Source organism: Leucoraja erinacea, chromosome 24, assembly GCF_028641065.1.
Source record: "Leucoraja erinacea ecotype New England chromosome 24, Leri_hhj_1, whole genome shotgun sequence".
Classification (NCBI taxonomy): domain Eukaryota; kingdom Metazoa; phylum Chordata; class Chondrichthyes; order Rajiformes; family Rajidae; genus Leucoraja; species Leucoraja erinaceus.
The window spans coordinates 32,847,764-32,860,114 of NC_073400.1; the positions used below are offsets into that span (position 1 = coordinate 32,847,764).

At 49.9% G+C, this 12,351-nt stretch overlaps 1 protein-coding gene across 4 annotated transcripts; it reads left to right on the top strand.

The window, feature by feature from the left end:
- The first annotated feature begins 2,483 nt into the window (after window positions 1–2,483).
- LOC129708962 (UPF0739 protein C1orf74 homolog) lies at window positions 2,484–12,151 on the top strand. 4 transcript variants are annotated; one of them, XM_055655063.1, is made up of 4 exons: window positions 2,484–3,320; window positions 7,003–7,165; window positions 9,392–9,416; window positions 11,548–11,684. In XM_055655063.1, the coding sequence occupies exons 1-3, from the start codon at window positions 2,889–2,891 to the stop codon at window positions 9,412–9,414; spliced, it is 618 nt and encodes a 205-aa protein (XP_055511038.1). In that variant the 5' UTR covers window positions 2,484–2,888; the 3' UTR covers window positions 9,415–9,416; window positions 11,548–11,684. The 4 variants fall into 4 exon arrangements, 3 of the variants coding, with proteins under 3 accessions (XP_055511038.1, XP_055511037.1, XP_055511036.1); XM_055655062.1 differs by lacking the exon at window positions 11,548–11,684 and adding an exon at window positions 10,368–10,496; XM_055655061.1 differs by lacking the exon at window positions 7,003–7,165 and adding an exon at window positions 10,368–10,496 and having other exon boundaries at window positions 2,838–3,320; window positions 11,548–12,151.
- The last annotated feature ends 200 nt before the right edge of the window (window positions 12,152–12,351 follow it).

The window sequence follows — 12,351 nt, forward strand, 5'->3', positions numbered from 1 at the left end:
GACGCCCCCCCCCTCCCCCTCACCCCCCTCACCATGGAGACTCCCCCCACCCCCTCACCCCCCCCGTCACCAGGAGACGCCCCCCTCCCCCTCACCACCCCCGTCACCATGGAGACGGCCCCCTCCCCCTCACCCCCCCTCCCACCCCCATCCTTTCCCCTCCCCCCACCCCACGTAGCCCCCCCCCCCGCCCTCACCTCCCCCGCCCCCCCGCCCCCTCTAGCCTCGCCCCCTCACTCCCCCCCTCTCCCTGCCCCCCCCCCTCATCCCTCCCCCCTCCCCCTGCCCCCCCCTCACTCCCCCCCTCTCCTGCCCCCCCCCTCACTCCCACCCTCTTCCCTTCCCCCCCTCCCCCCCCTCCTGCCCACCCTCAGAAAAATCCCCCCCTCTCCCCTGCCCCCCCCTCCCCCCCCCTCACTTCCCCCATACACTCCCTGGCCCCCCCGTCCCTGCCCCCCCCCACCTCCCCCCTCTCCCTGTAGACCGCCCCCCCCCCCTCACTCCCACCCTCTCCCCTCCTCCCTGCCCCCCCCCTCCTCCCACCCCTCCCTGCCCCCTCCCCTCACTCCCACCCTCTCCCTTCCCCCCCCTCACTCCCCCCCCTCCCCCCCGCCCCCCTCCCATGTTGCCCTCCCTCCCCGCCCCCCCTCACTCCCCCCCTCTCCCATGGAGCGCCCCCCCTCACCCCCCCTCTCCCTGCCCACCCCCTCACTCCCCACCCTCTCCCTCCCCCCCCCCTTCACCCGGCCTCCCTGCCCCCCCTCCCCTCGCGGCACCCTCACTCTCCCCCCTCTCCCTGCCCCCCCCTCACTCCCACCCCTCTCCCTGCCCCCCCCTCAACTCCTCACCCTCTCCCTGGCCCCTGCCCCCCTCACCCCCACCCTCTCCCTGCCCCCCCCGCCACTCCCCACCCTCTCCCTGCCCCCCTCCCCCTCACCCCCACCCTCTGCCCTGCCCCCCCTCACTCCCACCCTCTCCCCTTGCCCCCCCTCACTCCCACCCTTCATCCTGCCCCCCCCCACTCCCACCCTCTCCCTGCCCCCCCTCACTCCCACCCGCTCCCTCCCCCACCCGTCCGCATCCCACCCTCTCCCTGCCCCCCCTCACGCCCACCCTCTCCCTGCCCCCTACCCCCCTCACCCCACCCTCTCCCTGGCCCCCCCCGTCACTCCCACCCTCGTCCCTGCCCCCCCCCTCGACTCCCACCCTCTCTCCTGCCCCCTCCCCTCACTCCCAACCCTCTCCTCCCGGCCCCCCCCTCACTCCCACCCTCCCCTTCCCCCCCCCTCACGCCCCCCCTCACTCCCCACCCTCCCCTGCCCCCCCTCACTCCCACCCTCTCCCTGTGCCCCCCCCTCACTCCCACCCTCTCCCTCCCTGCCCCCCCCCCTCACTCCCACCCTCTCCCTGTCCCCCCCCTCACTCCCACCCTCTCCCTGCCCCCCCTCCCCCACCCTCTCCCTGTCCCCCCTCCCAGGGGGGAGGCCCCTGTAACGTCACCTATTCATCGCTCCAGAGATGCTGCCTGTCCGGCTGTGTTGTTCTAGCATTTTGTGTCTGTTGCCGGGGAGAGGAGAGGGTGGTGGAGGTGCTTGTTCGTCAGTTCTAGAGTCAAAAGTCTTTAATTGTCATATGTACACATAACGGAGCAATTAGCCTCTTACTTGCAGCAGCACAACAGGCCTGCAAATACAATACACACATAGAGTATATAACAGTAAAAGGAATTCAATTAATAGAAGATGGGCACACAATGCTGGAGTAACTCAGTGGGTCAGGCAGCGTCTCTGGAGGTGTTCAGGGTTATAGGCTGATTCTGTATAATTGTATTCACTGGAGTTTAGAAGGATGAGGGGCAATCTTATAGAAACATATAAAATTATAAAAGGACTGGATAAGCTAGATGCAGGAAAAATGTTCCCAATGTTGGGCGAGTCCAGAACCAGGGGCCACACACAGTCTTAGAATAAAGGGGAGACCATTTAAGACTGAGGTGAGAAAATACTTTTACACCCAGAGAGTTGTGAATTTGCGGAATTCCCTGCCACAGAGAGCAGTGGAGGCCAAGTCACTGGATGGATTTAAGAGAGTTAGATAGGGGCTAGTGGATTCAAGGGATATGGGGAGAAGGCAGGCACAGTTTATTGATTGGGGACAATCAGCCATGATCACAATGAATGGCGGTGCTGACTCGAAGGGCCGAATGGCCTCCTCCTGCACTTATTTCCTATGTTTCTATATCCCTGGTGTGTGGAGGATTGTGTTAATGTGTGGGGATCGCTGGTCGGTGCGGACTCGGTGAGCTGGATGGCCCGTTTCCGAGCTGTGTCTCCATACTAATCTAAAACTAAATAAGGAATAGGTGACATTTTGTGTTGGAAACCAGCATCTTACAGTTCCTTCATACACTCTCGTATAACTAGTGCAAGAATGCTAATAAAACAACAGTTTGCTTTTCCGAAAAAGTTATGAATACAGAGGAACTGCATAAAATTCTGACTTCATTAGTTCTACCATTGATGTTTAAGAAAGAACTGCAGATGCTGGAAAATCGAAGGTAGACAAAAATGCTGGCGAAACTCAGCGGGTTAGGCAGCATTTCTAGAGCAAGGGATTGGAGACGTTTCTGGTCGAGTCCCTTCTTCAGTCTGAAGAAGGGTCTCGACCCAACGTCGCCTATTCCTTCGCTCCATAGATGCTGCCTCACCCGCTGAGTTAGTTCTACCATTGAGACCATTTTCATTTAGTTAGCCACTGTGATCGTCACATTAGATATTTTGGAGAAAACATAATCAAATATCTCCTTAAATTTTCCTGTCAATTGACCAGATGATTTTTCCTTGGCTGTTTATATCTATATTTTGTATTTTAGAGTGATTGTCACCAGAATGGAGGCGGTCAGGAAGGAGCTACTGGTCTTTATGACGCAGAAGTATTTAAGGATGAACCGAAAGAAAGGTTTTTCTAAGTCTCGCTGCTTGCAGCTTGCTGCTGAAATCCTAGCTGTCGACTCCGGGCTGAAGCCTTCCTTCTTGTTTGATTATTGTGCATCAAATGCAGAACAGATCCAGAACTATGTCCAGGAGCTGTGGAAAACTGGGCTTCTCTCCGAACATCTACACGTCCTCAGCATACAAGACAACATCTTAATAACAAACTTGAACAGAACCATCAGACACTTGGAACGAACACTGCAGGGAGATGGTGTCCCAGTCATTGATGTTTCATTGCACAGGAAGACCCCACAACTGGCAGAGTCCTGGGTGACACAGCAGGTCGAGGCCCAAGTGGACATTATTTGGAAGCACCTGAAATCACAGGTAATTCATGCAGAGATGAGCACACCAGGTGTTGTTACCACCAGTGAGATTTTCTCACCCGAGTGGAATCTGTGTACAGTGTTTGGGTTTCTCCTTGGCTTCCCTGCTTCATACTGGTTTGATTTTAACCAGAGTTTTGAGAACTGTCTGGGCATGACTCAACTTCGGGCTTTCTCTGTCTCTGCTATTTGTCCCAGAATCACTGAGAACCTTAAGCATCAGATGTACTCATTCAGTGTCCCCGAAAACCTTTATTTGGATTTACAGAGCATGCTGGAGATTTGGTGGAGGAATCTACAATCAGATTTTAACAAGCAGTCCTCTTTCTCTGATCTCTGCATCGCCACAGAGGTAGTCTGCCTGCCGGGGATTACCCTGTAAATATTCTGTACAACAACACGTCTTTAATTAAAAACATAAATTCCCCCTTAATAAAGATAGACTCGGCTTGTACTCGCTAGAATTTAGTTTGATGGGGGATCTTATAGAAACGTACAAAATTCTTAAGGGGTTGGACAGGCTAGATGCAGGAAGATTGTTCCCGATGTTGGGGAAGTCCAGAACAAGGGGTCACAGTTTAAGGATAAGGGGGAAATCTTTCAGGACCGAGATGAGGAAAAACATTTTTCACACAGAGAGTGGTGAATCTCTGGAATTCTCTGCCGCAGAAGGAAGTTGAGGCCAGTTCATTGGCTGTATTTAAGAGGGAGTTAGATGTGGCCCTTGTGGCTAAAGGGATCAGGGGGTATGGAGAGAAGGCAGGTACAGGATACGGAGTTGGATGATCAGCCATGATCATATTGAATGGCGGTGCAGGCTCGAAGGGCGAATGGCCTACTCCTGCACCTATTGTCTATGTTTCTAACTGCATGCAGAGTACAATGAAGAAAAATAACACCTAAAGAAATATTAAGGTTGCTGTTGAAACGTGGTCATAGAATCATAGAGTGATACACCACGGAAACAGGCCCTTCAGCCCAACTTGCCCACACCGGCCAACATGCCCCAGCTACACCAGTCCCACCTGCCTGCGCTTGGTCCCTATCCCTCCAAACCTGTCCTATCCATGTACCTGTCTACTTGTTTCTTAAACGTTGGGATAGTCCCGACATCAACTATCTGCTGTGGCAGCTGGTTCCATACACCCACCACCCTTGGTGTGAAAGTTACCCCTCAGTAACCTATTCCAGGATGTCACTACACCCACTGCCCTAGCAAGCAATACATTTGTGGTTGCTTGTGTGAAAACTGCCTTCCAAGAAACCAAAGATACATAGCACAGGAACAGGCCCTTCAGCCCACAATGTTTGTGCCGTACATGATGCCAAGTTAATCCAATCGCCTCTGCCTCCACTTCCATGTGCCTGTCTAAAAGCCTCTTAAAGGACGAGCCTTCCCAGTTTTCTTTCTTCATCTCCTCTCTTGCAGCCGAGTGATTTATCTTCATCCAAATCACACCTGACATTTTGGGCAGTTTGGAAAACATCCACTGACCAACAGCAAGTGAAAGCGAATGAAACTGAGATGGGCTTGTCAGCCCAGAACCACTCCTACACCACACCTTCACAAGAGTCCATCTGAAGAAGGGTCTTGACCGAAACATCCTCCATTCCTCCTCTCCTTCCCGCCTGTCCCGTTGAGTTACTCCAGCATTTTGTGTCTATCATCGCAAAATAAATATTTATGAAAGATTATAAAGACATAGCAAATAGTTGCAGGGGTAGGCTGTTCGGCCCTTCGAGCCAGCACAGCCATTCAATGTAATCATGGCTGATCATCCACAATCAGTACCCCGTTCCTGCCTTCACCCCATATGCCTTGATTCCGTTAGCCCTAAGAGCTGAATCTAACTCTCTCTTGAAAACATCCAGTGAATCGACCTCCACCGCCTTCTGCGGCAGAGAATTCCACAGATTTACAACTCTCTGGGTGATTATATAGACACCAGCCAGTATCTCATAAAATATTCATTTTATTTGCATCTTACAAATAAACGTACATGAAATTTCAGTTGCCGTTTTTAAAGTCAGTAAATGTTCAATGTGAATACTGTCACTGCTTTGTCTACTTTAACAGTGAACATAATCTACAGCCGTGATAATATTATTGTGAATTTAATCATATGCCGTATTTACTGCGAGCGCATCACTACTTTACTACTTCAATGTGGAGAACATGGATAGGTGACGTTTCACAGAGTGCTGGAGTAACTCAGCAGGTCAGGCAGCATCAGTGGAGAACATGGATAGGTGACGTTTATCAGAGTGCTGGAGTAACTCAGCAGGTGCAGCAGCATCTATGGAGCTAAGGAAATAGGTAACGTTTCGGGCCGAAACCCAACAGGTTTGGAGGGATTTGGACCACACGCTGGCAGGTGGGACTAGTGTAGCTGGGGTATTGTTGGCCAGTGTGGGCAAGTTGGGCCGAAGGGCCTGTTTCCACACTGTATCACTCTGACTCTGTTTAAGATTTTGACCTACACCCAGAAGTGTACAATGTTGAAATTGCTTTTACTGGAAGTGGTGTTTTGGCATTTGGGTAGCAGCCTGATCGAGCTATTGATTAACTAGATATTTGCGGTAAATAAAACCAGTGGCCTCACTGACAAAATATTGATCAGCATCCGTTTCAAAACTATTCCTCGCGAATCCTCCGTCGTCTTTCACAGCCCGAGGAAAAGATTGAGGAATGAACATGAATGCACGGGTGAAAAGCAGAGACGTCATCGTCCTGCTTTACCTGTGCGGACAGGTGAACTGCTGTAAGTAACTGTAAACACCATTTAAGGTAGACAAAAATGCTGGAGAAACTCAGTGGATGAGGCAGCATCTTGGAGCGAAGGAATAGGTGGCGTTTCGGCCCTCCAGCCTTTGACCTCATTGAAACATATAGAACAGTCTTCTTGTTCCAAAAGGAACTGCAGATGCTGGAAAATCGAAGGTACACAAAATTGCTGGAGAAACTCAGCGGGTGCAGCAGCATCTATGGAGCGAAGGAAATAGGCAACGTTTTCGGGCCGAAACCCTTCTGGGTTTCAGCCCGAAAACATTACCTATTTCCAGAAGGGTTTCGTCCCGAAACGTTGCCTATTTCCTTCGCTCCATAGATGCTGCTGCACCCGCTGAGTTTCTCCAGCAATTTTGTGTACCTTAGAACAGTCTTCTTCTTGTGTATGGCGTGCACAGCCTAAAGTTGTCGGACAACTTGTTCTATTTGATCTTATTTGATTGTGCACACTGAGTTGATTGCATTCGCCGAAACAGGGCTGACCAGGTGAAGGTTGCAATCTGCCACCCCATATAGTATAATGAAAGGCCTGGATAGAGTGGATATGGAGAGGATGTTTCCACTATTGGGAGAGTCTAGGACCAGAGGTCACAGCCTCAGAATTGAAGGACGTTCCTTTAGGAAGGAGATAAGGTGGAATTTCTTTAGGGTGGTGAATCTGTGGAATTCTTTGCCACAGACGGCTGTGGAGGCCACAAGTCAATGGGTATATATGAAGGCAGAGATAGATAGATTCTTGATTAGTACGGGTGTCAGGGGTTAGGGGGAGAAGGCAGGAGAATGGGGTTGGGAGGGAGAGATAGATCAGCCGTGATTGAATGGCGGAGTAGACTCGATGGGCCGAATGGCCGAATTCTGCTCCTATCCTAAGGCCTTCTGACCTTTTCTCCCTCAGTGTTTGTGCAGAAGCCCGGTGGCCAACAGCTTCCTGTCGCGGGTACGCAGAGCTAACGCTGGTCTGGAGGAGTTGCTAGGCAGCAACCTGGAGAGGGAATGCTTCGAGGAGATCTGCTCCAAGGAAGAGGCCCTGGAGCATTTCGAAGATGATCAAAAAAACGGTGAGGCATCAGCAGCAGAGGCATATGAGCGTGGAAACACAGGCCCTTCGCCCATCTCTCTCATGTACACGGCTCTCAAGAAATGTTGCTATGGTCACAAGGAATATAGTGTGTAGAATTAGGCCATTCGGCCCATCAAGTCTACGCTGCTATTCATCATGGCTTGATCTATCTCTCCCTCCTAATCCAATTCTCCTGCCTGCGCCCCCTAATCTCTGACACCCGCACTATTCAAGAACCTATCGAGTCGTAGAGTCATAGAGTCATACAGTGTGGAAACAGGCCCTTCGGCCCAACTTGCCCACACTGGTCAACATGTCCCAGCTACACTAGTCATTGAGTGATACAGTGTGGAAACAGGCCCCTCAGCCCCACCTGCCCACACCTGCCCACATGTCCCAGCTACACTAGTCCCCACCTGCCCATGTTTGGTCCATATCCCTACAAACCTGTCCTATCCATGTTAAACAAAAAAGCTGGAGAAACTCAGCGGGTGCAGCAGCATCTATGGAGCGAAGGAAATAGGCAACGTTTCGGGCCGAAACCCTTCTGGAAATAGGCAACGTTTCGGGCCGAAACCCTTCTTCAGACTGGGCGGGGGTGGGCGGGGACAAGAAAGGGAAAAGGAGGAGGAGCCCGAAGGCTGGGGGATGGGAGGAGACAGCAGGGGGGCTGAGGAAGGGGAGGAGACAGCAACGACTAACAAAATTGGGAGAATTCGATGTTCATGCCCCCGGGATGCAGACTCCCCAAACGGAATACGAGGTGCTGTTCCTCCAATTTATCCACTGTATGACTCTATGACTCTACGACTCGATAGGTTCTGTCCATGTCCTATCCATGTACCTGTCTAACTGTTTCTTAAATGTTGGGATAGTCCCAGCCTCAACTACCTCCTCTGGCAGCTCGTTCCATACACCCACCACCCTTTGTGTGAAAATGTCACCCCTCAGATTCCTATTAAATCTTTTCCCTTTCACCTTGGACCTATGTCCTCTGGTGCTCTGGTTTTCTCCCATATTCCAAAGGGTTGTAGGTTAATTGGCTTCTGTAAATTGTTTCCTTAGTGTGTGTAGGACAGTAGGTAGTTAGTGTAGGTGGTGTCATGATGTATGGGTGATCCTTTGGCCATAAGGAATAGTAGAATGAGGCCATTCGGCCCATCAAATCCACCACCATTCAATCATGGCTGATCTATCTCTCCCTCCTAACCCCATTCTCTTGTCTTCTCCCCATAATCTCTGCCACTTGAACTAAACAAGAATCTATCTATAGTAGACACAAAATGCTGGAGTAACTCAGTAGGACTGGCAGCATCTCTGGAAAGAAGGCATGGGTGACATTTTGGGTCGAGACCCTTCTTCAGTCAGGAGAGTGGGTGGGACAGAGATAGAATGTAGTCGGAGACAGTCAGACTGGTGGGAGAACTGGGAAGGGGGAGGGAATGGAGAGAGAGGCAAAGCAAGGGCTACTTGAAGTTAGAGAAGTCAATGTTCATACCTCTGGGGTGTAAGCTGCCCAAGTGAAATATGAGGTGGTGTTCCTCCAATCTATCTATCTCTGGTTGGCATGGACTCGGTGGGGCCAAAGGCCTTGTTTCTATGCTGCGTTTAAGAAGAACTGCAGATGATGGAAAAATCGAAGGTAGACAAAAAAAAACTCAGAGGGTGAGGCAGCATCTAGAAACATAGAAACATAGAAATTAGGTGCAGGAGTAGGCCATTCGGACCTTCGAGCCTGCATCACCATTCAATATGATCATGGCTGAGCATCCAACTCAGTATCCTGTACCTGCCTTCTCTCCATACCCCCTGATCCCTTTAGCCACAAGGGCCACATCTAACTCCCTCTTAAATATAGCCAACGACCTGTGGCCTCAACTACTTTCTGTGGCAGAGAATTCCAGAGATTCACCACTCTCTGTGTGAAAAATGTTTTTCTCATCTCGGTCACCTATTCCTTTGCTCCATAGATGCTGCCTCACCCGCTGAGTTTCTCCAGCATTTTTGTCTACCTTCTGTTTCCATGCTGTATCATTCAACTCAACTAAACTGGCTCTGGGGCAGTCGGTAGGAGGCTGCCAACCAAGGAATTCACAGGAGGGATTAAACACTCCGACGCACAGTTTCATATTAGCCGAGCTTCCAGCAACATGCAGGTCTCCTGAATAACCCAGCGAGACTGCTTCTTCATGTATCATAAATGAAAAGGTTTTTTTTTTTGCAGGAGTACTTCTGGAAACGGTATAAAGGTATGTGTGTTTATTGATCGCATTCAACACACAGGTTAGTTATTAATGATCCTCACAGTCTGAAGTGGACTCGTGCATTCATTAAGATATTATATTATATACCATTATATGGTTATAACAGGCTGTGAAACACGGGGCATCATATTAATGTGCTCGTTACTGAATTGTCATCGTTTTGAGGCATCTGTCGGGAGCGGATGGGAAAGTGGGATAACATAGAATGGGCGATCACTGGTCGGCGTGACATCGATGGGCCGAAGGGCCTGTTTCTGTGCTGTATCTCTAAACTAAACCAAACTTAATTAAATCACAGAACGATACTATATCGATTCGGTGGGCCGAAGGGCCTGTTTCCATGCTGTATCCTTTCAATCAATCAGTCTTGCTATTGAGGGAGTGCAGCGTAGGTTCACCAGGTTAATTCCCGGGATGGCGGAGCTGACATATGATGAAAGAATGGATTGACTGGGCTTGTTTTCACTGGAATTTAGAAGGATGAGAGGGGATCTTTTAGAAATATACACAATTCTTAAAGTATTGGACAGGCTAGATGCAGGAAAAATGTTCCCGATGTTGGGGAAGTCCAGAACCAGGGGTCACTGTTTAAGAATAAGGGGTCGGCCATTTAGGACTGAGACGAGGAAAAACGTTTTCACCCAGAGAGTTGTGAATCTGTGGAATTCTCTGCCACAGAAGGCAGTGGAGGCCAATTCACTGGATGTTTTCAAGAGAGAGTTAGATTTAGCTCTTAGGGCTAACGGAATCAAGGGATATGGGGAGGAAGCAGGAACGGGGTACTGATTGTGGATGATCAGCCATAATCATATTGGATGGCGGTGGTGGCTCGAAGGGCTGAATGGCCTCCTCCTGCACCTATTGTCTATGTTTCTATCCCTCCAACCCCTGCCTGTTCCAGTATCTGTCCCAATGCCACCTCTACTGTTCCTGCAGGTTCCCAACTGCCGGAAAATGTTCCAGGTGAGCATGGTCCCCATGCCAAGCCAGCGCTAAACTCCACACTGTCGACAAACACCACAGAGGCAGGGGGCGGACCGACCGTGTCCCCTCCGCTTGAGCGGGGTGAGTCTCCCACACTGATTCACACAAACACACACAGAGTGCTGGAGTAACTCAGTAGGTCAGGCAGCATTTGTGGAGAACGTGGACAGGTGACTTATCAGGTTAGCATCCTCTTCAGAATGGGCCGTTTGAGTCTGAAGAAGGGCATTGACCCTGAAATATCACTGTGAAACGTCACCTATCCATGTTGTCCACAGATGCGGCCTGACCCGCTGAGTTACTCCAGCACTCTGTGAAATGTCACCTATCCATGTTCTCCACAGATGCTGCCTGACCCGCTGAGTTACTCCAGCACTCTGTGAAATGTCACCTATCCATGTTCTCCACAGATGCTGCCTGGCCCACTGAGTTATGGTGCAGCAGCATCTATGGAGCTAAGGAAAGAGGCAACGTTTCGGCATGAAACCCTTCTGGAAATAGGCAACGTTTCGGGCCGAAACCCAGAAGGGTTTCGGCCCGAAACGTTGCCTATTTCCTTAGCTCCATAGATGCTGCCTGACCCGCTGAGTTACTCCAGCACTCTGTGAAACGTCACCCATCCATGTTCTCCACAGATGCTGCCTGACCCGCTGAGTTACTCCAGCACTCTGTGAAACGTCACCCATCCATGTTCTCCACAGATGCTGCCTGACCCGCTGAGTTACTCCAGCACTAGTCATTGTTTGGTTTGATGTTTAGTATTATCTGATCGGATTGGATCGAATGCAAAACAAATATTCTCGCTTGGTCCACAATCACAATAATACTTTATTAGCCAAGTATGTTTTGCAACATACGAGGAATTTCATTTGCCGTACAGTCATACCAATAAAACGCAACAGAACGCACAAAACACATCCACCACAGTGACTCCTCCACATTCCTCACTATGATGGTAGGTGAAAAAAAGCCAACCTAACCAACAACAGTAAACGTGATTATGAATAAACTTAAACCTAGTTTGGAAAAAATGCAACAAATGTGTTAGTACAATAATGGTTTAACGTTGCAAATTTGGTCTTTAATTGTTGCCTGTAAAGATTCTGACTTCCATCTTTCATCCCGCCACCAGCTTTCTCCTGCAGTAAACGTGATGTGAAGTTCATCCTCACGTTGGGAAAGCAAGTCCTTGAAATGCAAGAGCAAGACATTGAGTATCGCCGGAAACGAATTGAACATAAATCGAGACTGCTCAACACAATACAGAAATTCTTACAAGGTTCAGCCTGATCGCATTGATCAAACTGATTCCACATTTACACCACTATGTAATTAGAATGCAAACTACATCAACATATTCAGTTTGGAGTAAACTGAAACATTAAAATGTCACCTTTGCTATTAAAAGCTCAGCACTGTGTAACATTCCAGTCAATCAGTCACATTGGAATAATACTTGCCACACTTGGTGTACAGGACATAGTTTGTGTCACAGAAATTAAACGGCAATCATATATCATGAAATACAGACTTGTTTATTTTGTGATGTGAGGTGGTGGTTTGGGCATTTCCCACTGTCCATCTCTCAGTGGCTTTGAGTGGTGGTGGTGGTCAAAGGTGTTTGGTGATGGTGATCCTTCAACCCCAGCTGTCCATCAACAGCTTGCCGATGCTCAAAGTCTGAAATAAAAATAGTTCTCCTTGCCAGGAGGTAGTGATCCATGTCAAATCAGATAGCCTGGGCCATTACTGTCATCGCTGGACCAACCAACCACAGTATGGTCCTGACCTCCTATCCACCTCATCGGAGACCCTTGGAATATCTTCAATCAGAAGTAAAAAGCCGGAGTAACTCAGCGGGCCAGGCAGTATCTCTGGAGAGAAGGAATGGGTGATGTTTCGGGTCGAGACCTTTCTTCAGACCCAGTCTGAAGAG

What these genes read in the sequence shown, in the direction of transcription:
- LOC129708962 (XM_055655061.1), top strand. Translation starts at nt 2,889, where the DNA reads ATGGAGGCGGTCAGGAAGGAGCTACTGGTCTTTATGACGCAGAAGTAT. An exon ending in CTTCTGGAAACGGTATAAAG is followed by an intron (nt 9,417 to 10,367) that starts GTATGTGTGTTT and finishes CTGTTCCTGCAG; the next exon opens with GTTCCCAACTGCCGGAAAAT. An exon ending in GTCCCCTCCGCTTGAGCGGG is followed by an intron (nt 10,497 to 11,547) that starts GTGAGTCTCCCA and finishes TCCCGCCACCAG; the next exon opens with CTTTCTCCTGCAGTAAACGT.